We start from the raw sequence: 25,955 nt of genomic DNA on the forward strand, positions 1-25,955 counted from the left end.
GTCATTTTCTCTTGGATGTGCATGGTCGCGCCCGAATCATCACTGACATTTTGACTGCGCCTGTCCATCCGTTCAAACTTTGTGATTGTAGTCGCGGTCGTACATACGGATGGAGCTGTTAGAATAAATCTTTTTCGATTGTGGAGCCAAAGGTAAGTTGTTGACATTAAAGACGAAATTATAATTTTTTTCTAATTTGTTCTACAAATAAACACTTTGCAGGAGAGCGGGGATCGACATAAAGGTCAGGCAAACTGATCTTCATCAACAAACCGGGCATCTCCTAGTGATCTTTGAGAACCTTAGAGCAGCTCTGAGCGAAAGTGAGAATACCTGAAAAAAACTGATTCCCCTTTTAGCAACCTGAGCTGTTCTTAGAACTACTGTTATTGTCAGTATGGGCATACGACGAAGTCATAATGGGGAATTCTTTCAACAATACAGACTAGTCGTTGATATACATTCTGTTTATTTGGTGGCAAAGGAATTTAGAGGATGCTTCAAGGGGAAATTCTGGTTTTCTGTCTTACTTTTGTTTCCCTTAGAGGCCATTTATTTGCCAGTATTGAAAGGTTGGGTTCACATTTATCAAATGTAACAAATTAATCATCTGTGGCTTTACAAAGATCTATTTGTATCGCTTTTACATTCCTGAGTTAATTCGACTCGCAAATGACGTGCAAACAACACAGGTCCAGGAATTGTTGATCCAACTAAAACTATTGCCGCACCATACAGTCAAGGTAATTTTGAAGTATTTGGTACGGCAAAGGCAGGCACGCAACGTGTGGCAATGTCTCTGTCGGCACTTGTTTAAAATTTCAGGAATCCAATAGCCTCTTCAGCTGACTTGGTTCAAATTATAAACATTGGGAATAATATGTATTCAGCTTTGTCACAATCATGCAAACAGGGATTCCTATTTTTGACACATTTGCCTGTTATGGTTATAACTTAAGCCACATTAACTATCAGTTGACATTGAATCGCACCTACGTTCGAGGCACTATTTTATGGCAGGATCACGCCAAGACCCTGTAGATTTTTAGACTTTTATCCGTACTAGTTGTAACTAGTTGAACTAGTCGACTGAAAGAAAAATATTACACAAGTAGATTAATGTTTTAGAATACCGAAGATAGGCTAAAAAGGAATGGAACTGATTTCGTGAATATATACTTACAATTTGTATCTTCTAATCTACACGATCTTATGGTTTGATTTCTTCTGTTGACTGTCTTTAACGTTCTTGATCGGAGGTAAGTAAAAAAGCGATTTGCCCGTTTGCAGTACAGTGTCGATTTATATATTTCTGAATTTCTAATTAGTTGTCACCTTTCAACTCACGCAAACTTGCTGTGATAAATAAATTGCAAGAATAGTTGCATACATTAAACCAGTAAGCGAAAGAACTTAACGCGCGAAGTGCGAATCACTCCGCCCCAGTGCGGAAATTAGAAGTTACCTCTAATTGAGCAACGACTTAAACATAATCGGTATTCAATGACTCGAGATGTCACAAATAACGTAATGTCTATTACATAATGCTGGTCTATGTATTCCCTTGATTAAGAAAGGTTCGCATTTAATTCGTCTTTTGTTGCTAAAAGACACAGCTTGTGAATCGGCCTGTCGTATTCACCGTCCTGAGTCTTTATTCTTGTCTTCCTAACCAAACCATCGTTTCCTGGGTATGTTGCAATGACTCGCGCCATCTTCCATTGGGATCTTTTGTGATTTGGGTCTATCTCTAGAACTAAGTCGTCGACTTGAAGGTTTTCTCTGGTGCGAAACCACTTATTTCGTGGAAGTAGATTTGGCGCAAAGTATCTCATCCAGCATCTCCAAAATTCGTTCACGCGATTTTCTGTACTTCTTAAAAGATGTCTTGGGTTGATCCTCTCTTCTGGTTCTGGTTGAGGAATTGAAAGATGATGTCCTATGAGAATATCGTTTGGAGTAATTGGCGGGCTTTCCCATATGCTGTCAGAACTTGGGTATAAAGGACGTCCATTGATGACGTAGGTTGTCTCCGCGAGAAATGTTCTCCATTGCTCTTCGGTAAAGGCTTGATTCTTGCATGTAGCGTTCAGACTTTGTCTGACTGACTTGATGAGGGTTTCCACGACGCCATTTTGATGACTGGCATGAGGGGTATTCCATTTCCATTTAAAATCGCACGAGAAATCTTCAGATAGAACACCTTCAATCTTGGGGACGTTCCAACTCTGCATTATTTCCTTTAAGTACCCTTGTGCGCCTACAAAATTTGTCCCGCAGTCGGACCAGCAAATGCACGGGTGACCACGCAAACTCGCGAAACGACGGAATGCCATCAAGAAAGCGTCAGATGTTTTGTCGGTCACAAGTTCTAAGTGGACAGCTCTTGTTGTCATGCAGGTGAAAATGATTACTTGGGCCTCCTTGAGCGTTTTACGATTAAGCTTGATGTGCAATGGTCCAAACATGTCCATGGCGGTGTTGAAGAATGGCGGGGTGCCTACTGCAACTCGCAAGGATGGGATTTGTCCCATGAGTTGTTCCAATGGCTTCTTTCGGAGCTTCCTACAAGTAATGCACTTTGTTGTGAGTGCTTTGGACATACCACGAACTCCAATGATCCAGTACTTTCTCCTTGCCTCGTTAATTAGGCTTTTGTACCCACAGTGTCCGCGTCTTTCATGGAGGTCACGTAATAGCAAGATGACAAGAGGGTGATCGCGTGGAAGGATAACTGGGTTTCTTAATTCTTGTGGCAGCGATCTGACATCTTCGAGTCGTCCATGAGCTCGAAGTAATCCGTTTTCGTCCAGCTTCGGAGTTAATTTCTTGTCAATGACAGAGGGATCTAGGTGTGCCTGACTCCACTTGAATAGCTGTTTCTCCGAGCCTTGCAATTCTTGAACAGTGATTGAACCTGTCTTAACATTCTTTTTTCTCGCATTCTGAATAAATCGGCGAACGTAAGCGAGTGTTCTCCGTATCTTTGAAAATGTAGAACAGGTATTTAACAGTTGATGAAAAACGGGGTTAGTATCTTCTTCAGACTTATCCAGATCAACTTTGGTTTGAAATTCCGCTATGGCTGCTTCGTGTTGCATTGGCGTTTTAGTCTTCTCGATTTTCACTTCCATCAAGACACCAGCTTTTGCTGTAGGTTCGATGGGGGCTCTAGCTTCAAATTTAGGCCATTGTCCTTCGGGTAACTGCAGGAAAGAGGGTCCCTTTATCCAGTCTTCGAGTTGTGATGGCTCTATTCCTCTAGTGAGAATGTCGGCTGGATTGAACTTTGACCTGATGTATCGGAAGTCTTCCACCCCAACAGTTTCTTGGATTTCTGCTACTCGACTTGATACGAAAGGTTTGAATTGACGTGATGGGGTCTTAATCCAAGAAAGGACAGTAGAAGAGTCCACCCAGAAGATCCTCTTGCTGTCTTGGATGTTCGCGAACTGTAGAGACTTTCTGCAAGTTTCATATATCCTTGCAAGTGTTAAACAGCCCATGAGCTCCAGTCTCGGGATCGTTTTTCTCTTTAGTGGGGCTACGAAGGACTTGACTAAAACGGGACCGCACTTGTAACTTCCGTTCTTTAACTCCCATCGGAGGAAAATGACCGCTCCGTAAGCTTTTTCGCCACCATCACAGAATCCATGAATTTGTGGTACCCCAATCGCGTGGCTTGGTTTTAACTTGCGATCGAATTCGACTGTTAAGAGGTGATTCATGGCTTGCAAATTCTCCATCCATTTGCTCGTGACTGCTGTAGGTAAGGTTTCGTCCCAATTGTAGCCTGAATGCCATAAGTCCTGCAAGTCGATCCTAAATTTAATAGCTACCGGCATCACAAGACCGATTGGGTCCCACAATTGTCCAATAAGACCCAGGCAACGTCTCTTTGTCAACAGGTCCATCTGGTCGAGCTTGTTCCTTTTCAGGGAAAACTTGTCTGTTTGTTTATCCCATCTTAGACCAAGAAGATCTGCCCAGCGTTCACCGTTGGACTGGTCAATCTCCGCACGGTTTGAATGCCAAGCTTTTATCTGGAAATGACCTTTCTTAAGAATGGCGTCAATGTCGCTGATAATCTGTTTTGCTTCCGTTGTAGTTGCTTTGGAACTTCCGATATCATCCACGTACATATGGTCTTGAAGTTCTTTTGATGCTTCTGGGAACTCGGCTTGAGATATCTTTGCTAGTGTGTTGATGGCATTCGTTGCTATGTCGGGAGCTGGCTTATCTCCAAAGTTCAACCTGAGCCATTGGTATACTGTTGGCGAGTTGCTAATCTTACTCCTCCAAAGGAACCTGTGGAAAACCTGGTCGTCGGGATGAACCAAGATTTGATTGAACATTTTGCGTATATCACCGATAAAGGCTACTTCGTTCCATCTCCATGCTGCCAAAACATCCAGGAGACTGTTGGTGTAGTTTGGCCCTTTCTCTAGGTAATCATTAAGGGACAAACCGTCGTGACCTTTCGAAGATGAGTCAAAGACAAGTCGAACTTTTGTCGTTCTTTCCGGTGTGAACACGGCTTGTAAGGGTAAGTACCATTCAGGCTTGCTGTGATCAATCTGGTCAGGAGAGACTTGAATCACGTAGTCCTGCTCTAGAAGCTTTTGGACTTCCTCATTGACAACATCGAGACACCCCTTTTTCTGGAATGACCTCTCCGTGGAAAACAGCCTTTTCAGTGCGATGCCATAGTTACTTTGTTTGGGAGGGCCCGCTTCCGTCCAGGGCATCTTAACTTGTATTCTTCCGACAACCAGGGTAGTTGAGGCTGCGAGGGACTTAACGAACTTGCTTTCGCGTATCTCGTTTTCGCTACACGTACAAAGGTTGGTCGGTTTGACGCCAAGGAGATCTTGGTGAAGAAGTTCTTTGATGTCGTCTACGACATTTGCTGTTCTGATTTCAACCGACTGAATTTCTGAAGTAGTAGAGTTGTTCTTTTCAAACTGTCCCATAACGTACCAACCAAAACAGTTTCGTTTCGCAACAGGTTCCCCTGGCTCTCCGGACACTGTGTGGATATCAATGAAGGCTTCTACAAAGTCTGTACCGACAAGGAGATCTATGGCGCCACCCGAAAGGTGTAGTTTATCACAAACGTGCTTGAGATGAGGGTAGTGTCGCACTAATTCTTTGGAAAGCGTTTTTGCTTTACTGCAGGGCCTTGTAACAGTGTACACTTGAAGGGTCTTCTTAATATCCTCGTCAGCAGGTGAGGCAACAGTGATGTCGATTATCTGTGATGCTTCACTTTTCTTCTTCCCACCAGCCAAATTCATGGTCAGATGTGTTGCTGATCCACTCAACCCAAGTCGTCTGGCTGCATTCTTTGAGAGAAGACTGGTATTGGATCCAGAGTCTAACATCGCAAGGACTTCAACAAATTCTCCGTTTCCGTTCATGACTCCAACTTTTTGAACAGGGCACAAACCAGTCATGAGCTTTAACTTTTCTTTGTGATGAACAGCATTTTCTTGGATGTTACCATTTGATGTACTCGAGGGGGCCTGGCACTGACTTTGGAAAGACGATGCTCTTGGATTTGGACTTGAGCTTGTTTCACCAATCTTGTCATTGTGAAGAGAACGGTGATGATTTTTTCTGCATTTGTCACATGTTGAACCATCTGGTTTCCTGCAGTTGCTTGTATGATGCTTTCTAAGACATTTACGACATCGCCAATGTTACTTTACAATCTCCCATCTCTGACTGATAGCTAACTCCTGGAACACAGGACAGGCAGCGAGGTGATGTTTTGTTTTACAGTTAAGTGGACAGGTGTCATCATCGGGTTCTTCACCACTTGCGGCATTGTTCTCAGTTTTCCTTGGGGTCCTGTATCGGCGACTCTCGTTTCTGTCTTAGCGGACACTTGCTTCTACGTGCAACCAGGTGATGAGGTTACTGACAGTTTCCTCTTTACCTTCTCTTTTCATTTCTCTTCCAAAATGAGAATTATCGTTCGGATCGAGCTTGGACAAAAGTTGAGACATAAGAAATGGCGCTTCCGAAGACTCCAACACCGGACATCCATTATCTTCCATATCATTCGCGTAGGATGATATTGTCGTGGCGAAGTGCGTGAACGACCTGGAGTCTCGTTTTACGGGCTTAAGGCTATTTATTTCGAGGAGCAGTTCGTCCATTAGTTTACGTTTGTCTGCAAATTCTGTGTCCAATATATTCCACGCGCTATCAATGGTTTTGCAAGTTTTTACCTGGTCAGACCACCACGATCCTCTCGGCAATGCATTTCGGAACCGTTGCAGTTGTTCATCTTTATCTTGATCGTATTTCTTCATCCAATGATTGAATTCTTTTCTCCAGGTAGCATAGGATCTGCGACTGCCGTCCCATGTTGGTACCGGTAATCGTTGCAGACCACTAGTGTTTGGTTTTGACCTTAAGGTGTCCGCCATTTTCGTCACTGCTGATGTCATGGATGACATTGAAGCTGTCAAGGTCTTCAACGTTTCAGAGTCTTTTGAAGACGTTTCCGTGGAATCTTGTTCCTTTTGATAGGCAGCAAATTTTAAGGCAATCTGAAGGAAATCAGCTTTTACTTTGTCTCCAAGTTTCTTTGTTGTCAACAATGGTTCCTCCTCCGCGGTAATACCTTCATCAACCAATCTGTCTAAAATGGTTTCTTGTTGCTTCTTGATGAACCTGTATCTTGTCTCCACTTGATTGAATGCTGCCTCTAAGGTTTTTAACTCTGGCCTCACTGAAAAGATTATTTCAAATTCTTCTATTAATTCGTAGAAGATCGTTACCGCGTTTTCCATTTTCCCTGCGAGGGTCTTTGCGTTTATTTTCGGCGGCATCTTACTTTGTAGGCTCGATGCAAAGTTCGGCGATTCGGTATCTTCGGCGTGGATGATTTACAGCATTGATTTGGCGGGATCCTATGGACAAATTTCGACTGAATCGCACCTACGTTCGAGGCACTATTTTATGGCAGGATCACGCCAAGACCCTGTAGATTTTTAGACTTTTATCCGTACTAGTTGTAAGTCGTTGAACTAGTCGACTGAAAGAAAAATATTACACAAGTAGATTAATGTTTTAGAATACCGAAGATAGGCTAAAAAGGAATGGAACTGATTTCGTGAATATATACTTACAATTTGTATCTTCTAATCTACACGATCTTATGGTTTGATTTCTTCTGTTGACTGTCTTTAACGTTCTTGATCGGAGGTAAGTAAAAAAGCGATTTGCCCGTTTGCAGTACAGTGTCGATTTATATATTTCTGAATTTCTGATTAGTTGTCACCTTTCAACTCACGCAAACTTGCTGTGATAAATAAATTGCAAGAATAGTTGCATACATTAAACCAGTAAGCGAAAGAACTTAACGCGCGAAGTGCGAATCAGACATACTGTTATAGTGGTTTGCTAAATAGTGCACTTCCTCTAATTGCAGACTTTCCTTATGTTATATCAATGTTAGCTGCCTTTGATTCTTTGCTCATGGATAATTATCATGCATATATTTTAACAGTTGAACTTCACACAGTAGCAATATACTGTCTGCCTAATGTGACATGTAAAATTTTTGATTCTCATGGCAGAGATTTATTAGGTATGGGACCCATTTGCAACGTGTACCTCAACTGAAATAGATTCATCAACTTTTCCAGAATATATGTGCACAAACATCTGTTACTTATGAGATTAAAATGTGTTATTATTATTAAAATGTAAAGCAACAGTGGAAGCATTGTTCATTCATTATATGTTCGAAACCAACATTTTAAACCCTAGGAGCACTTAAATGATGTTTATCTTTGTTCTTGCAAAGAATGTTCTGCTGTGTCATTTTATTCTATTTGTTTTTCCTCAAAGTCTTGTAACTATTGCACCTCTCAAACAGTTGATAGTATCATTGAGAATGGAAGAGCAATTTATCAGAATTGTTACTCTAGCAAAATAATGTTTTTATTTCTGATTTTCTAAAGAAATTAGACGAAGGCCACTGGTCATGTAAAAGTTATTCATAGAGCAAGATGTCAGGGAAATTTATCTTGTAATGTGGTTCCCAGTAAACAACAGCTTAAAACTGCCATTTAGGATAATAAGGAAAGCAGCACAGGCTTTTTTATGTGAACTTCTAGCTGCTGCATTAGTTGTGTTTTCCAGTGGTATGCAAAGCAAAAGATGAGTTACCACGTTTTTGTATACAATGGTTCTGAACCAAAAAATGTAACAAAAGTATTTTCAAATGTAGATTCTGTTATTGATCTCTTTTGTTCTATTATTCAAAGTAGATTTAATTGTTTTAAAATAAACTATGAGGTTGCATTTCTTAGATGTTTATGTGAACTATTCGAATATAGAAAGGAAACAAATAATAAGAAAGCATAAATCTACTTCAGAAGTTGCAGCAACCTGGAAGAAAGAGGAGAGAAAATTACAACTCAATGGACCCAGAGAAAAAATGAGAACTTCCTTCAAATTGTTTTGAAAAGTACAGGCCTATGGACCCATCGAAAAAAACAGACTCTTTCAAATAAAGATGAAAAGTACATGTCAATGAACTCACACGATAAAGAGCAACTTTTCTCAAATAAATTCTTGTAACACCTATGTACCTTGTTTTGTGGTGTACAGTAAAGTTATTATTATTATTATTATTATTATTATTATTATTATTATTATTATTATTATTATTATTATTAAACTGTCAACAAAAGTACAAATAACCTGGCAGCGCATGAGTATAGGCTACTTAGAGCCTCTTGTTCTACATAAGTCACAGAATACATGACTATCAACTGATCAAAAGTGACTCCATATTTCTTTTCCAAAATCTTGTCAATTTTTATGAGCAAATGCCGCAAAGGCTTGAGCAAAATTGGAAACGGTCAAACAAAACCTTTATTTATAATTATTTTGTGTGCGGTTAGTCCTTGGGATGAAACTACATTTACTTGATTTCCAACAAAAACCTGAGCTGACAATCAGGAAGAGAAGTTTAGGCCTCAAAAAGCATTTTTGGGGACATTTCACGCGGCACCTTTAAAATTGGAGATTTGTTAGCAAAATATTTCAAAGAACAGATCAACGGTTGAAAATCTCCATATATCATAGAAATCTTTCATCCTTCCTCTCAAGAAATATGGTATCAGTTTTTCACCTTGCCCTCCCCCTTGGTGACCGCAAAGCCTTCTCATCTACAAGGGGGTGAGAGGTTTTTTTTAAATGTTGAAAATAAATCATGTTCTAACAAACTTTTCTCTTCCTGGTATTCAAATTTTGATCAAAATTACTGGTAAGAGTGGATGTGAATATTTCACTCTTCGTGAATCGTTTGATGCTCAAAACCCTGCGGGCACTCCATAAGCTTTTGCAGACCAATCAATTTCAAATGTATGCATGTACCTCAGACGAAACTGTGATTTTTTGTACTTTTTATTCACGATTATCTTTCTTTCAAATGATGTTATTACGGGGATTTCACGCAAGACCGTTAGAATATCTCCTATAGATTATATTTATCTAGGTTTGACCGTCAGATATCAAGCACATTTGCAGTTATCATTTTTCAAAAATCACATCTTCTAGCAAGCTGTTAATTTATGTAAATTACGGACGTATACAAAACATAGACCCCAGGTCCATGGACCACTCCTGTGGACCCGGTCCTACACTTTTCCCCCTGATTGTCAGCTCAGGATTTTGTTAGAAATCAAACAAAGGCCACTGTGAGTAGTTTCATCCCAAGGACTAACTACACAAAAAAAAAAATGAAGGAAGGTTTTGTTTCACCATTTCCAATTTTGTTCAAACCTTAGTGACACTAACTCTTTAATATGATATGATCGCAATAGTAAAAAAAAAAGCAACTCATACATACATACATGTAATAATAATAATAATAATAATAATAATAATTATCATTATTATTATTATTATTATTATTATTATTATTATTTCATGCTATAATTCATGACAGTGTCAAATGTCTATGTCTGAAAGCCAATAGAGCTATAAAATGCTGGGGTGGAATAACAGCAATTAGTATAATTTCACAAATGAACAAAGAGCTTCCAGCCATCTGATTGGTTGAGAGATTTTGTATAACAATTATAATAATTAACAATTACTCAATGAGCTTGCATTGGATGAGATGGTTAATAGCCAACGAGGCACGTAGCGCCAAGTTGGCTATTACCAATCTCGTATCCAACAAGGGCGAATAAAATAATTGTTTTATTAAATTATCAACCTTCGCTTTTGCTAAATTTTATCTAAGTTTAAGAGACGACAAGAAATAAATTTTATGCTGAGAGACTTTTGCCGCATTTATTTCCATGTAAGATCAAACACAGGTATGATGGCTGGTAACTGAGATCCATTGAACCAATGGAAAAGCTAGAATTGCCATATCCGAGGTTGAGAATTTAATAATAATTTATGTTACATTCACCACACCAGGCAGGGAATATAAAGCAAAACAAAATGGCAGGGCTCCTGCAGTTTCAGGTGACCTTTACAACAGAAACAAACTGTATCGAGTATCAATTATTCTCTATGTTGATTATCAATTCTCTGTTGTTCAGCTCTGAAGTTATACTCACACAATTATTCGACTCAGACGTATAATCACTTTTGCCTTTGGCAAATAACTGCAATTAAAGTTACAGTGTATTGCAGTGATTTTTTTTCTGATAGCTACAAAACTTATTTATTTATTCATCAAACGAAAGACATCATTTAAACAAGACTATATGTATATAGAAAATTGGGATCCCTCAAAATTCATAATGTCAACAATGCAAAAATAAACAAGAAGGAAACCACACTATTTAAGCACAAACTATTTCACAAATGAGAGCAAATAATTATTGTTATCTTACTAAATTTATCTGCAAGATTTCTGCATTTTTTTAACGAAAGGAAGAATATTGTAAGCTGTTGTGGTACGGTTGCCATTTTTATTCCTTCCTTTGCCCTACACGTGAATTTATGCGGATATCTGGCCCCGTGGTTTACTTCCTGGCACATTAATTTAACTTTTGCTGTGAATTCATCTATCAAGTTACGCATAAACCCTGTACAAAGAGCAAATTAGAGCAGGTATCCTCGTAGTTGTGGAGTTCAGGGGATTTGCAGTGTTATTCTACATATCATGCATTTGGTTACAAAATATGTGATTATATGATTTTGTGTGGTCGAATAACAGATAAAGGTGATGGATATAATTCCTTCTGCTTGACTAAACTATGTATTCTTGTGAAGACCATCGCCATCTGGAACTCGACTAACTATGTAACTCGAACAGAATTTCATGAAATGCTTAGAGTAACACTTTCTTAGGCCTTTTGTTTAGTTAAAGTTCAGTTTAGTCATCAGCAGTATTACATTTAAAGTAAATCATTACAATTCTTGTTACTGCGCTAATAATATACAAGAAAAAATTACTCGATTGTGACTGGCTGAAAGAAGTGCAGTTCAAGTGTAACACCGTGCAAAAATTGAATACCACTGCAAGTTTGACATCGAAATTCTGGGTTATGATTGGCTAAAAAAGAATAGGGCTTGGTCAGAACCAATCAAATCTTTTGTTTTCAAATCAAGCATGCACCCTGGATGGCGCAATTTAGAGGGCAATTTTTCCCTGAGTTTCTTCTGCCTAACCATGTAAAATTTTTTCATGTACCTGTATGTATATTGTTCATTAATCAGATCATTTTTCGCGTGCAATTGGAATACAACATGTAAATAAGCAATTGTATTTTTTTCAAAGACTACAAATTGCACACACCCTACGTGCTCGCGCAATTTTGGTCGTATTTGAAAAAAATTATTTGCGCTTATTTATTCCAAATTGCACTCGAAATCATGTGATTACCTATACTTAAATTTGTTTGGTTATTTTATTGCAAATATTTTGAGGCATCGTACCACTGTTCTTCATAAGGGTGAGGAATTAATAGGTTAAGGCTTTTCTACAGGCTTTCATGTTTAATACTTGTTTTTGTAACAAGCAAATGGCATAAAATCTTTCGAAAAATAAAATTCGTGGAGACTACAATCTTGCATGTGGTGTCTCCATTACAGCTACATGTTGCAAGGTAAAGTTTGTCACAGATATTTAATCAGGATTTACATGATTCTTGCAAACAAATCTCTGCAGCATGACCTCTTGGGTGTTATAGTTCACCAGGCTCATCAGCACCTTTTTAAATAAGTAACGGGAGGCAACCACCTGCCCCACCTATTATTCTTTGTTTAGGAAATCAAGTGACAGACAATAACATTAAGGTCCCTCCCTTGATCTGCCACTTCTTTGTTAATTAACTCATCCTCAATTGTTTTAGGCTAACTTTAAGGTGTGTTAAAAATAGACTTATAGTAATGTTCTAAATAGGTTAACCCAGAAGATTTTAGTATATATATATTTTTTGATAACTACATAAGTAGTAGCTCTTTTAGCAGTATCGAGCACTTGGCGTGAGGGACGATTTGAGCCCCTTGTGATTCTGAAGTGATATTCTGTGACAAGCGATAAGAGAAGCCAATTTCTTGTGGGATTGAGAGTTGTGATTATTGCAGTGACTGGAGACGAGATTCTCAGTGGTGTTGGATCACGACTAGTGTTGGGTTGTCTTATCGAGAGTTTGTCAAGTCAAGGAAAGAGTTGTGCAAGTGGACGTAAGTAAGAGTTTGTAACTAGTTAAGTTTCAACAGTCGCTGTTGTTGTAATAAATATCGTTACCGATAGAAGCTATGCGTTTCTTGCAGTTTGTTGCATGGCGGTCCTAACAACTTATATTCTTCCCCTAAACACCGCCTGCCTATTGTTGAACTCCCTAACAAAACCCTTACTGCCAGTCAGACCTGACTGAGTGTATATGTAGTGGTATAATTTTGTTTTTGGTTTGAAAAATTTTTTTTTTTTTTTCGAACCAGTTTATTATTATTTTTAACTGCTGCCCATTTTAACATTTTTGAATATCTTTCTGTAATTAATTTTATGAAGTATGTATAAAATAAACTAGAGAAATTATTTTAAGATTATTATGATGGATTGTTGTCTCTGATGCTATCAAAGACAATAATAATTATTTTTTGCAATAATTTGTAGTGTTCAGGGTTAAATTCACAGCCTAGTGATTACTGGTGTTAACTGTACTGCCATATATGGACTATATAGGTATGTGCCGCTGTGAAGGGTATGATTTTCAAGCAGTTACCTCTAGGATAGGGTATATAAATCATAGCCTTTCGGTCTAGAATAGGGTATAATTTTTCACGGACTGACCAGATTAAGGAAACCAGAAGTTTCCAATCAAGAATGTAAAAAAATTAAATCGGCAAAGTTTAAGTTTACGTAACTCAGCCTCAACAGTGGCAATAAATGGCTATCATGAAACACCTCTTGATATTATTAACTGTCAAGAATCGGAATTTAGACGGAAATCGGTGGGAGTTTACTCTAGTATAGGGTAGCAGAATTCATCTGAACTAGCTCTGGTATAGGCTAAGCGTTCCAGGGTCCTCCCCCGGGGTGGAAGTAAAGCATTCTTTCACATGCAGGATAAAGGGGTTTAGTTTGTAAAGAAGCTGTAGTGCTGTGTCGGTGGGGAAGTGAAATTTAAAAAAAAAAAAGGGTTTATCAACTGGGTTGATATGGCAAACTGATTACTGTAAAATACTTGAAAACTGACGTTTCAAGTGTTAGCACTTCGTCAGAGCTAAACCCTATTCTGTGTTTCACAAGTAGTACTACTACAGTGATATTCTTTAATCATTCCTATGGCAATATAACTTAAATAATACAAGATTTGTAAATATTTCTCTCTCAGATTTTAAATCAAATAGAGTAGTATACAACTGGAAAGTAACTACATTACAATTAAACGTGACAATGGTATGATTTGTTTTGTTACAATGTTGATAAACTAGAATTTATCGTGAAACGAAATTACTCATTTTGCAAAATGACCTGTTTACAAGTGAATATAAAGGAAATGTCTTTCAAATAATGAAAAGTAAGGTTACTAGCACTGTACAGGTTTAATGTTACAACTGAGAGAAATAAATCATTGGACTTCTCCAAACTTGGTCACTACGCGAGTATAATGGCTTTCGATCTCAGTTACTTTTCTTAAAAGAATGTTTGGATACAAGCATAGCATTTTACCATGAAGTCGATATCTATCAAAGAGAGGAATGTTGGAGCTGCCATTGATTGTTGGGAATTTTCTGTGCATGAAATGGATATGTTGACAACTTTCTGACTGATTTCTGCATAATTTCTTGAAGCCACTTTCCGTAATTCAACTGTGTGCTTGGGACAGGACTTAAAACAGCTCCCGTTTTGGAACTACTTTCTTGTTGTTTCCTGTGAAGAGCTCCTGTAACCAATTTCCTTCGAGTTATCATATGTTGCTCCATTTTGTTAATTGTTTTGGCTTAGATCTATCTTTCTTTCCAGCGAGGCAAGCAGTGGAAAGGCGGAGTTGCTTCTCTGTTCTTTTCTTTCAAGAAATGTTTGGCCTTGTTGTAAAAATCATCTTCTAAATAGAATTTTTTTTGTGAGTCCAAAACGTAAAACCGCCATTTCTCCGCCAGTATTAAATCCTTTTGAATAATTTATTTTTTACATTAGATATCCCATTTCGATCACTACTTTAACCAAAAAATCCAAATTTTAATAAAATTGCCGATGTGAAGGTATACGGTAACCTTCAGTGACCTTTCAATTCCTCTATTTACGCGATTACGTTGGCGTGACTCTGCCATATGTGGCTCTGGTGTTGTATTGCACATTTGTGAATATATGAAAGCTTGGACCAAGAGTGGCCTCGGCTGAATAATAAATTATTCTGTGGAATTCGCATCACTTGCTTACATGGTGAAGTGGATTGAAGAGTACGCAGCACGTATCAGCCTCACTGGCTTTTCCCATCGATTTGTTATTTTTTGTGAAATAATTATTGTGTGCAATTGGAGTATTTTTATCCAAAGTTTCAAACCTAACCCCAAGGCTAACTGGCAGTCAGACGTGTTGTGTGTCAGCCCCACTGGCTTTTCGTTCTATTTGGTATTTTGTGCGGGCCCATTTTAATGGCACTTCAAATATCCGCACCTAACGTTCCCTTGCATTATGAACATGTTTGTATAATTACTTTGAGTACAGACCCAACAGAAATACAGCGTACACGCAAGTGATATCCAGAGTTGAGCTGCAGTCATTATTTTTCACTCAAGGAACCAAAAAAGATAAACATTGCATAAAAGATAGGCTTGCTTAGTTTTAGCTATGTAGACTAAATGTAGTTTTGATTGATTCTTGCCATGCCTTCCTGAGAGATGACCAAGAATGCCCAATCAGTGGTCATAACGTCATAGAAGAAATAGTCAACGACAGACCACAGGGAGATGCTCACAACGTTGAACCAAATTATGAACCCCACTCACAAACCATTCACGGGCTACTACAACACCTTAAGGCAGCCTGCCAGTTAGGCCAGGAGTATGTCCACCATGTTGGACTTACAACCAAATCCCAAGCCAGTGTGTCGAATTGTAGGTTTGGGTCCACTACTTTGACCAATACAAAAAGCCCTCATGCCTACGTAACGTAAAAAGGTAGAAAACGTCAAAAGGAAAAACAAATCATATATCATAACAGCAAAAGCATATAAACATCACGCAAGAAGCGAAAAGCCCATAAAAGTCTATGATCAGGTGCACTTAGATAAACAAGGAGAAAAAGAAATGTACAAAAAAAAATAGAAAATGCAGCTAAAACTAATGGAGCTGCGCAATCGCTCACAACGGAAGTGCGATTAGAACAGAGGCCAAAAAAAGACTGCCTCAAAAAACCCGCAGGGAAAAAAAGGGCAGGAAATCTGGGTAGGAACTATGGTTCATACTCGGACTTTTGTTAGCCCATCCTTTCAAAGGCTTTAAAATATGGACATCTATGAAGGAAAGTGTGAAGCAAAATCTTAGGTAATCATCAAAGAAAATAAAGAAAAAAGGGGCTTGATAATTCTTGGTCTGTTGCTTCCTCAAGGAACTCTTCAATACTTCCCACCTCTGACGATGGCAGATTTGCATCCAGCCTGGTCTTTGACACCATAGATACCTGTACTGCACACCAGTGGTTCAGTTGGTTGAGCATCGGGCTGTCATGCGGGAAGACGTGAGTTCGCCTCCGGCCGGACTACCACTCAGGGTATTAAAATAACTGAGGAGAAAGTGCTGGCTTTGTAATGACATCTGCAAATGGGTAGGCTTTGAAGTCTTCTCGGATAAGGACTGACCAGAGGTCCCGTCTCATAGCCCTTGTTGGAAATTAAATAGTATGGGAAGTTAAAGAACCCACTCACTATTCGATTAGAGTGGGGGACGTAGTCCTCGGTGTTGTGGTCTGACCTTATCTGGACGGGGGCATCTTTCACTGCCTAAAATAAATTGTAACTGCGGAATACGTGGTCTGGCTAATTTCACCCATAAAGCATTGTAAATTAGTCCTGAAAAACGCCGAGGTGAGAGACTAATTAGTAGCTTCACATCACCTCATCTCACCCCTGTGTCCTTTGAGACACGGGGCAGCTAGCTTGGTTACTGTTAATTTGTCCTTGAGTGTTAAGTCAATGGAGAATACATAGACATGCCCCGTACTTGTCGTGAGATTTCCTGTCTTTCCAACGGTTGACAGAGCTTCTCAGTTGCAACTGTGGTTCATCCAGTAATGTTTCTGCCACAGAAACATCACTGTGGCCATCTTCTGACCTGTCGTCGGTGTGTAGTGAACGCCAGAACATTCTCTGAACTAACTTAGAGTCGTATTTTAACTGAGTGTCCACCTCCTGGCGGGCAAACTGGATCTTTTGTCTGGAATCCAATGCTCTGATTAGAAAACTTTGTAGACTCTCTTGGGGCTCCTGAACTAATGTGGATAGCTGTCGTTAAAGCTGTAGCACTTTTCTCTTGATAGTGGAAACTCAGGATACGCCTTAGACTAGGAAGACTCAAAAGATCATCCCAGGATTAATAGCTCTTACCACAGCATCCACTACATCGGCCTACTTATACCCTTTCTTCAATGCTCCTTCAACTTGCCTCACCTAACTCAAAAAGCTTAGTTTATCCCTTTATCCTGGGCCCCGATTTGGCCAGTTCTTTTCAACTCTTCTCTCGAAGAACTGCTTACTCGCGGTAAATTCTTACTTTCCCTTTTCCGATGGTGACTCAGTCTTTCCGACCTGTGGTTTGGTGTCCACCAATTCCAACGGCTGGCAGACTGGGTTATGCTCCGTAATATTTCAACGAAACTGTTCCCACAGTGACTGTTCCTTCATTCCCTTCATCTTTTCCCCCAACCTTCGTTTGATCAGTGAAACAAGACTTTTCCTAGTCTTCTCCTTCACGTCTTTACCACTGCATCCAACAGTTTTAGCATTTTCTTTCAGATCTTTACTTCCTATCTGGCTTTTCTTTTTTACCCTTAATACCTAAATGTTTTTTCCACTAAGGAGAGAGGAGTTAAGGGGGGTCCACTATTGCAAAAAAAAAAAGAAAAAAAAAAAAAACTCTTCAGAATTTGACTGTAACAACTACGAAAATGAAACCACCTCTTCTAACCAGTCACTGAAAGGGGACGCCCTACAAGTGCATTCACACTGAAGCAGCAGATAAAGACTAACTTCTACGCCATGCACACTTTGTTACCGTAATTCTTGCACAAATAGGTCACACCCTCCTGCAATCTCACCTCAAAACCTTTTGAGAATTCCCTAAGTCTATTAGAATCTGAAACCGTCTTCCCAGCAGTAGAGGTAAATCACAATATTTAGGCTGGCCTTTAAAGTGCTAAAAAACTGCAAAACGACGTCCGGGTACTATGAAAGGTGCCACTCCATCTTCGTGGACTCTAACTGTCTCGTCCTTCTTTTGCTGATTAGTACAAGCTATTGCCGAAGTAATTGATTTTAATAATTTACTAAGGAGGCCTAAAATTTGCACCAACAAAATATTAATTTAACATCGAGGTTATCCTCTAACGGGTAAAGCGTAATAGCCATACTGAACCCATGTAGTTTTCTGGTAATAAGCTCGATTTAGACGGATCCTCGAGGCAATAAATTGTGGATCATAGTAAGTGACCCTTCTCAATCAGAAGGATCATTTGATATGCAAGGTTTATGATAAATGAAATTTTTTGATATTGTTTTGTTTTTGTTTTGTTTTTTCTAAAGCTCGATTTGTGAGAAAGCTGTGACGCAAATATTCCGAAGTTGCATTATTTCAGTCTCTGTCCCCTGACTGTGTATGTTACAAGAATAGTAGTAGTAGTAGCAGCAGCAGCAGCAGTAGTAGTAGTAGTAGTAGTGCAGCTTCTCTGTTGCGTCAGGTATCCGTATTTAAAAGTTCTAAATTCACCATAACTAATTTCAATGTCCAGTGTAATGTATAGTTGTGTAAGCGTCATGATTGGCTTGATGGCTGTGAGTACTGAGTATGTAAAAGTATTATTGTACCATTTTAGTCACATGCTCCTTTAGTGACTGATGGCATTGCAAGAGTGACGGTGTATCGGGGCTTCTTGCGTTTAACTACTAGTGTGGAGGGACGATGGATGTGGATTCTCTTCGAAACTTTTGTCACAAAAATGTTTCAAGCTTTGTCAAAGTGTTAACGTAAGAGGTTCCATTTCTGCAATTGAGACAGTGGTCACTAAGTTAAATTTCTCCCGGTGTAGGTTGTCAAGGTATTCTCTTTTTGCAAGCCGCTCTTATTTTTCGGTGCAAAATTAATCCCTGGAAGCACTGTAAGTCTATACAGTCTGGCCGTGCAGGTAAATTAATTTTGAGGTACTCACAGGTGGACAGAGAAGGCTTCCTTAAATTTGATGGTGCCAATTTTGCCTCCATGCAAAGTTCTAAGCGAAAATACAGTCAGTTAAAAACAATGTTACACATTTGTTATAATTGTGGGCAAAAAATGGCGAGATTGACTACGGTTTGTAGTGCCTAGCTAAGGGCCTGTCATTTATAATCATAGAGGTCCACAATCAAGCTGTACAAACTTAGTATATATTGACAAGTGGGAAAAGATCGCTAATCAAGTCAGCACAATTTCAATATCTGATATCTGATGTGCTGTGGAACAGTCTACCGGCAGCGGGTATTTTCTGATCATCACGTCTCAGCAAAAGTGCTGAACGTTTCCCGGCATACATGGGAAACGAATATCTTCCATAGCAAAAGGCCATCCTTTCCATTCCCAGCATAGCAAGGTTCCTATCAATTGTTTGGTATACACTCTCACACCATAATCATGTTATGGGTGGGTGAGATTAAGACAACAATCGAATTGTTTTTTGTTTGTTTGTTTTGTTGTTGTTGTTGTTGTTGTTTTGTTTTGTTTTTTTGCATTCAAATTCTTTTTGTGAAACAAGAAAAATTAGAACCCACGGAAAATGAGAACCCACAAATGACCAACTCCCAACGTCAGTGGCTTCATAGCTCAGTTGGTTAGAGCATAGGCAGCCCAAGCTCGCTTCACTACAGACAGCCGTTGAGAATTTAAACGCGTTAACGTTCATTCAATAAAATGAGTAAAAATGACTCACCTCTGGTGTATTCTTCTGCCTTTTGGAGCTTATTTTACCGTTTCGGGAAGTCCGTGTTTTCAATGTTCTAAAGTAAAGTAAAGTGGTGCATTTATATAGCGCCTTTATCACAAACGTCTCAAAGGCGCTTTACAATGATCAATTTACCCCCAGCGGACTGTAAGCATATATAGGCGCAAATGGCAGCCACTTCTAAGCAGTCCATGCATGCTGGTACTCATTTTACCGACCTGTGATGGATGGAAAGCTGAGTGAACTTTAGCGGGAAAGAAGGTCGCCAAATATTCCAGTCTCAGCAGAACCGGGAATGGAACCCGGGACCTTAGGGTTGGAAGGCAGAGATCTTACCACTGCGCCAACCCCTCCGCCCTCCCTTCTGAGACGAAGTCAAGGCTGCACACTAAGATTTCGACCGTTGTCAGCTCAGAGGCGGTTTGCGACTCGAAAATCCATCCCAGTCGCGATTTTTTCACGCAAAGCTAAAGCTTCATCATTTGCGAACCTCGGTGAATGTTTCGTCGTCAAAAATCCCCACGCACTTGGCTGGAAATGAGCATTTTCTGCTTCGATTCCATGATAGCTGATTAGTTTAACAGCTGTTGACAACCAAACAGGACAAGGAGCTTGGGTCCGAGGTCAAATTAACTCCACCAGATGAGGTACAGTCATTTCATGTACAACACTAACCCCATCCCCACAGCGGCTTCTCGAACAGCTCCATGGTTATGGGGTAAGTGTTGTACATGAAATGACTGTACCTCATCGGGTGGAGTTAATTTGACCTCGGACCCAAGCTCTGTGTCCTGTTCGGTTATCAACAGCTGTTAAATTCATCAGCTATCGTGGAATCGAAGCAGAAAATGCTCATTTCCAGCCAAGTGCGGCTTGGATGGATTTTCGAGTCGCAAACCGCCTCTGAGCTGACAACGGTCGAAATCTTAGTGTGCAGCCTTGATTTCGTCTTAGAACATTGAAAACACGGACTTCCCGAAACGGTAAAATAAGCTCCAAAAGGCAGAAGAATACACCAGAGGTGAGTCATTTTTATTCATTTTATTGAATGAACGTTAAATTGAGCATTTTTTAGGCTTCATAATCGGCGGTATTTTATTTCCCATACAGAGTCTTATAACGCGTTTAAATTCTCAACGGCTGTCTGTAGTGACGCGAGCTTGGGCTGCCTATGGTTAGAGCGTTGCAGCGGTATCGCGAAGTGAACCCCGTTGAAGTCCTGAATTTTTCTGGCTTCTCTAAGCCATTGCTAAAATTGCGTCCATAACTGCGAGGATCATACCTTTACTTGATTACAAGTTATTACTCTGAACGATCTTTACGTTAATACATACATAGCAGCCGTGATATTCTTGTTGTTGTTGACAAACGATCCAAAGTTGAGTGTTCTTAGCTTCGTCCTTATCATGTATCTGTAGAAGATATAAATACTTTGCTAGAGAAGCTCTGTCTAAATTTTTAAACTTGTAAACTTTGCAAAACAATCTGGTGTCGAATTAGCCCTGAATAAAACCTTATCCGCGATATCTATCGTTTTGTCCCACAACCGGGGTTACAGCCTATCTTCGAATTTATGAAAACTAGCTCGTTCGTTCATAAAAGGTAAATTTAAAGCTGGACATGTACAGAGGTGAAAGGTGAAATACAGTAAATATTGGACTCCGCAAGTGGTATTCTTATCTTTGGCCACACCACCACACCGGGAATTCATTGCCCTCCTCTTTTCGTTTACTGTGTGGGTTGTTTAACTTCCCCTAGCTTTATGAATAAGAGTGTTGAGGCACGTAGGGCCTACGGTTACAGTATTGACAATCGAGAAGACTGAAGTTTTATTCACTAGAAAATGTATCTATTATGGCAGCATTTTCTGATCAGTTATTCACCCTCAAATGGTATTGTTCTCACATGAAAAATCGAGTTCAAATATGTTTAGTAAACTGCAAGAAATCATCTGAGCGAATTCTCCAATGGGGGATTCCACAAGGAGCCATGTCAGGACCTCCTTTGTTTCTGTTATATATCACTCCCAGCCAAGAATTTACGCTGATGATACCAATAACACTTTCGTGAGCAGTAATGTCGAAAAGATAAATGAATGTATGAATTCAGATTTAGAGGCAATTCCATATGGCTAATCCCTAATAAACTTAGTTTAAATACAACGATACAGAATTCCTGTTAATTGGTTCTAGACAGAGATTGTCTAATGTAACCGAGAAACTTGCAATCAAAATAAACCAAATTCCTTTAGAACAAGTGGCTGAAGTGGCCGCTGCTAAATCTCTTGTTTTGTATATTGATCAGAATTTCAATTGGAAATTCATATTTCAGAAATCTCCAAAAAAAATTTGCGCCTGGCATAAGCGCCATTAAACGCATAAGAAATTTTGTTCCACGTGAGATTCTCCTTACTGTTTATAATTCAAAAATTCAGCCTCATTTCGATTATTGTAGTGAGGTGTGGGGGTCTTGTTCAAATGGGCTCTCACAGAAATTGCAAAAGTTGCGGAGTGGTGGCGCACATATCAAACAAACCTATCATCAAGGCGATGTTAAAAAAGCGATCATGACGTACAAGGCTGTAAGCAATCAAATACCGGGTTATCTTGGTTCTCGGTTTACTCCGCGTCTTGACGTTTTGAATTACAATCTCAGAAATGTTCAATATACGCTGTCTTTCCAGGGGTAGATTTTACGGGAGGAGCAGGGGTGTGCACTCAAAAGATAGCCCACTACCCATCCCACTTAGGTGAGTTTCACGTAAAGGCGGGCTGTGTCTTAACCCTCCTCCCTCCATGTAACCTCAGGTGCGCAGACATATGAAACAGTATGTAACCTTCTATGGCTTACATTTCTAGGCTTTGCTTTTGGATAGTGAACAACCTCTGTCCGGTTGTGTTGATTGGGTTGTCAGAGAGCATTCTGTTGGGGAACAAAAATAATCAAGCAAGTCACAGTAGTTTTTTTTTTCACAGATTTAAAACACGAATTTGAAAATAAAGCAAAGATGACACACAATTTAACGATTCGTTATTTGACGCACGCGAGGTCGCATAGACCACTTTCATAAAGGGCGACCACTTAGACCTACTGCCCTCATTTTAAAAAAATATATATATATATTCTTTTGAAATTTGTTCGTCGTTGCGAGGCTTGTTAGCATTAGAAAAAAAATATTTTATTTGGCTGCTAATATGAAAGAGGTCTATACGGCAGTCGCTTCTAGCCTGCTTTAAGTCACTGACGTACACAAGTCGAAGATCATTTAAATTCCTGAAGGTCCCATCGGGTATTGTTTGAAGTTCGTTATTATTCAGTAATCTAAAACAAAAAAACAAAATTGCATCTTGAAAAACTTTCTTATACACATTACGTTTGAAAGGAATGTTGTTTCGGCAAGCGAGGTCTTTCAAGGGAGAGGAAGTATATTATTTTGGAGGAAAAAAAAGAATAATAAAATTATAACTTTGCTGGTAAAACCCTGATGAAAAAGGCAGTGCCTTTCGAAATATTGGCTTTTTCTCAATATATTCTTCACTGTTATATCAGCCTTGCTCTTTTTAGCTTTTTATGATACAATTAGTTTTAAGCCAATCAGGCAGTTCACCTGATGCTGTTACCTTGGATAGCTAAAACGGTGTAGTATGGTCAAATCATAGTAGCTTGTGATTAAAAAAATAATGTTTCAGTGGTCTTTCTTAAAAATAATTAACATTTTCAAGCTTGGCAAAAATCGCATTAGTCAAAATAGGTATTTAGTTACTAAAGATTACATCACCAATAGGTGTAGGCTTTCACAACAAAATTAGGTAACTTCATGGTAAATATTTAATTACTCTGGCTTTTGAAAGTTTATTTCCAGCTCTTGGTGTAAATAACAGAGAGGCATTGAGAGGCATTGATCTCATAGCAGTGTGGTTTTGAAATATTTCCTGCTTGAGCCATCAGTGGATGAATATGTTTAATCGCATGGGTCGAGTATAATTAGAGATTAATATGACTTGTATTTTCAGGAGTTGCAGAGATTGCCCAAGTCGCGCAACGTAAGACAAGGGCAATTTTTGCAACTGCTGAAAATACAAGTGATATGAATTCTTTAATTTTATGAGGAAACTTGCGATTACTAGTTTATAGAATTAAAGGCAAAATTTTCTTTTATGAAGAACGTACGTCTGCGAAAACGCACGCTGTTGCGCAATTTCGTAAGAAGCCATTTCAGTGTTCAGTTTGACGTGTAAAATGCTCTAATTTTATGCCAGCGTTGCAAAAACAAAAAAAAACAACAACAAACCCCCCAAAAAAAAGAAGAAGAAAAGAAAAAAAAGACTAAGTACATGAAACTAAGAAAAGTAATTTTGCCCTGGCAATTACCAAAAAGCTACTCATAGGGCCACAGACATAGTTCTCCCTTCTCTAGTGTATTGAAAAGCAGGTTACTGGTGGCATAGCTGTCATTAAACGTGGTTGATCCAAAATAAAGCATGTCAGTGTGCAACAGAAAATAAAATGAGGAACGCGTGAACGTTGCGATAGCACCACGTCAAGAGCCCACAAAACAAATACAAAAAGCGTAACTTTGGTTTCCCCAGAGATTGTTAGAGCGGAGAAAATATCTGAATTTTGAATGAAGAAACTTTTCCTGTGCTTCCAAATCAACTGACAGCTGTCAAATAACAAAGTTCAAAGATGTAGGGCAACAATCACATGTCGCGCCATGCAGCTTTCACATTCTCACGTATATAAATCTATACATGGTCTTGCGCCCGACTATCTTGTTTCTCTTTTCACTAAATATGATCCACCTTATAATTTAAGGAACTCTGAAAACAAACTAGCTGTTCCATTGCCTCGCACCAATTTCCTGAAAAATAGCTTTAGCTATAATGGTGCGGTTATCTGGAATAGCTTGTCCCCTGAATTGCGGCAAGCAAAATCACTTCAACTTTTTCGAAATGGTTGTCGCGAATTCTTCGTCTGAAACGACTAAACGCACACGGCATCTATGTAAAGCAGAATTCCTTTATTTTCTCTATTTTCTCTTTTAATTTTTTTATCATGTTTATATAGATTAAAGTAGATTGTACTTTTTATTATTATTATTTTATCTGATAGATTTGCCGTGTTTAAATAAAAATAAAGTTCAAGTTCAAGTTCAAGTTCTCCGATACAGCCCCATCAAACAAGCCTGTCGTCCCGCCCAGCAAGCTTGCGCGAAGAGTGTTGACATATTTCCCGGGAAACACTGTGAAACTAGACTGCAATCGCTGACAAAGGAAACACTTTACCACTCAGGACTTTTCCTTTTCGTAAATCAAGCAACTGTTTGAAAGAACCCATGCCAGCAAGGAAATGTCAGTACATAAATTTTCCAGCCCGCAACAAAACGCTTTGAGAGCGGATAATTTGCATATATATTAGCTTATATTCTTAGCTTTAACGTGACGTCTGAAAAAACTACGATTAAAAACTTTGAGTCTTTACCTTTGTCTGGTGAAAGACATTTTAAAGATATATCTGCTGACCTGTTTTCAGCTCGGTGGCATGCTTTGTTGTGAAAATACAGCAGTTTGACTTTCATTTTTTTTTTTACAATGCGTGACACCTGGATTGCTTCTGAGAAACATGTCACGTACAGGAAAATATCGATTCGCCTTGTGTTTTCGGGTTCTGAATAATCAATATGACAAGAAAAGTGTCTACGCGTAGGTTTTGAAGTTTAGCAGAGAGAAGAAATGTTTTGAGATAGATAAAGTAAACTCCAGATGTTTCCACTGGTTTTCGGCCTCCATGTTGGTGTCCCTCTGACGGAAACCAGCATTTTTAGTGGTACCCTTTGCCGAATAACTCGAATTTGGAATATCGCACAGCCCTAAGACTTTGACACGCTGTTTATTTATTACCATTCTACAATATCATCTCAATTTCGTGACTTTATTTATTGAATGGCAAACGATTTTACTTTTTCTTTGCGTGATACTTACGATTTTTCCCATTCATTATTCTCCTCATAAACGTTCTCATTCAGCCCTTTTTCCACCGAAAGCCAGTATCGAATATTCTCACCGTTTTTCCCTGGGTTAAGACGGGTGGCTCTTAACTAACAAACTATTGTTATAGACGCCTTCAAAAATGATCATTTCTCGAGTACCTTAAGTCTAAAGTTACCACATTTTGCCAAGTGTCTTCTATTTAACATTGCTTTGCCTGGTTTGACTCACAACCATATTTGATAAATCACGTGACCAAAAAAGAAAATGCCTAAAAACTCAGGGAGTTAACTATGTTTTTCACAAATTTTTAACGCAACAGTACGAGAACAATCTAATAC

At 39.1% G+C, this 25,955-nt stretch overlaps 1 protein-coding gene across 1 annotated transcript; it reads right to left on the minus strand.

Moving 5' to 3' along the window:
- Positions 1-1,568: 1,568 nt before the first annotated feature.
- On the minus strand, positions 1,569-5,456 carry LOC138036281 (uncharacterized). The gene has a single exon (XM_068882617.1). It carries the CDS (start codon positions 5,454-5,456, stop codon positions 1,569-1,571), a length of 3,888 nt encoding a protein of 1,295 aa, XP_068738718.1.
- Between the last annotated feature and the right edge of the window lie 20,499 nt (positions 5,457-25,955).

Source organism: Montipora capricornis, unplaced genomic scaffold, assembly GCF_036669925.1.
Source record: "Montipora capricornis isolate CH-2021 unplaced genomic scaffold, ASM3666992v2 scaffold_475, whole genome shotgun sequence".
NCBI classification, from domain to species: Eukaryota; Metazoa; Cnidaria; class Anthozoa; order Scleractinia; family Acroporidae; genus Montipora; species Montipora capricornis.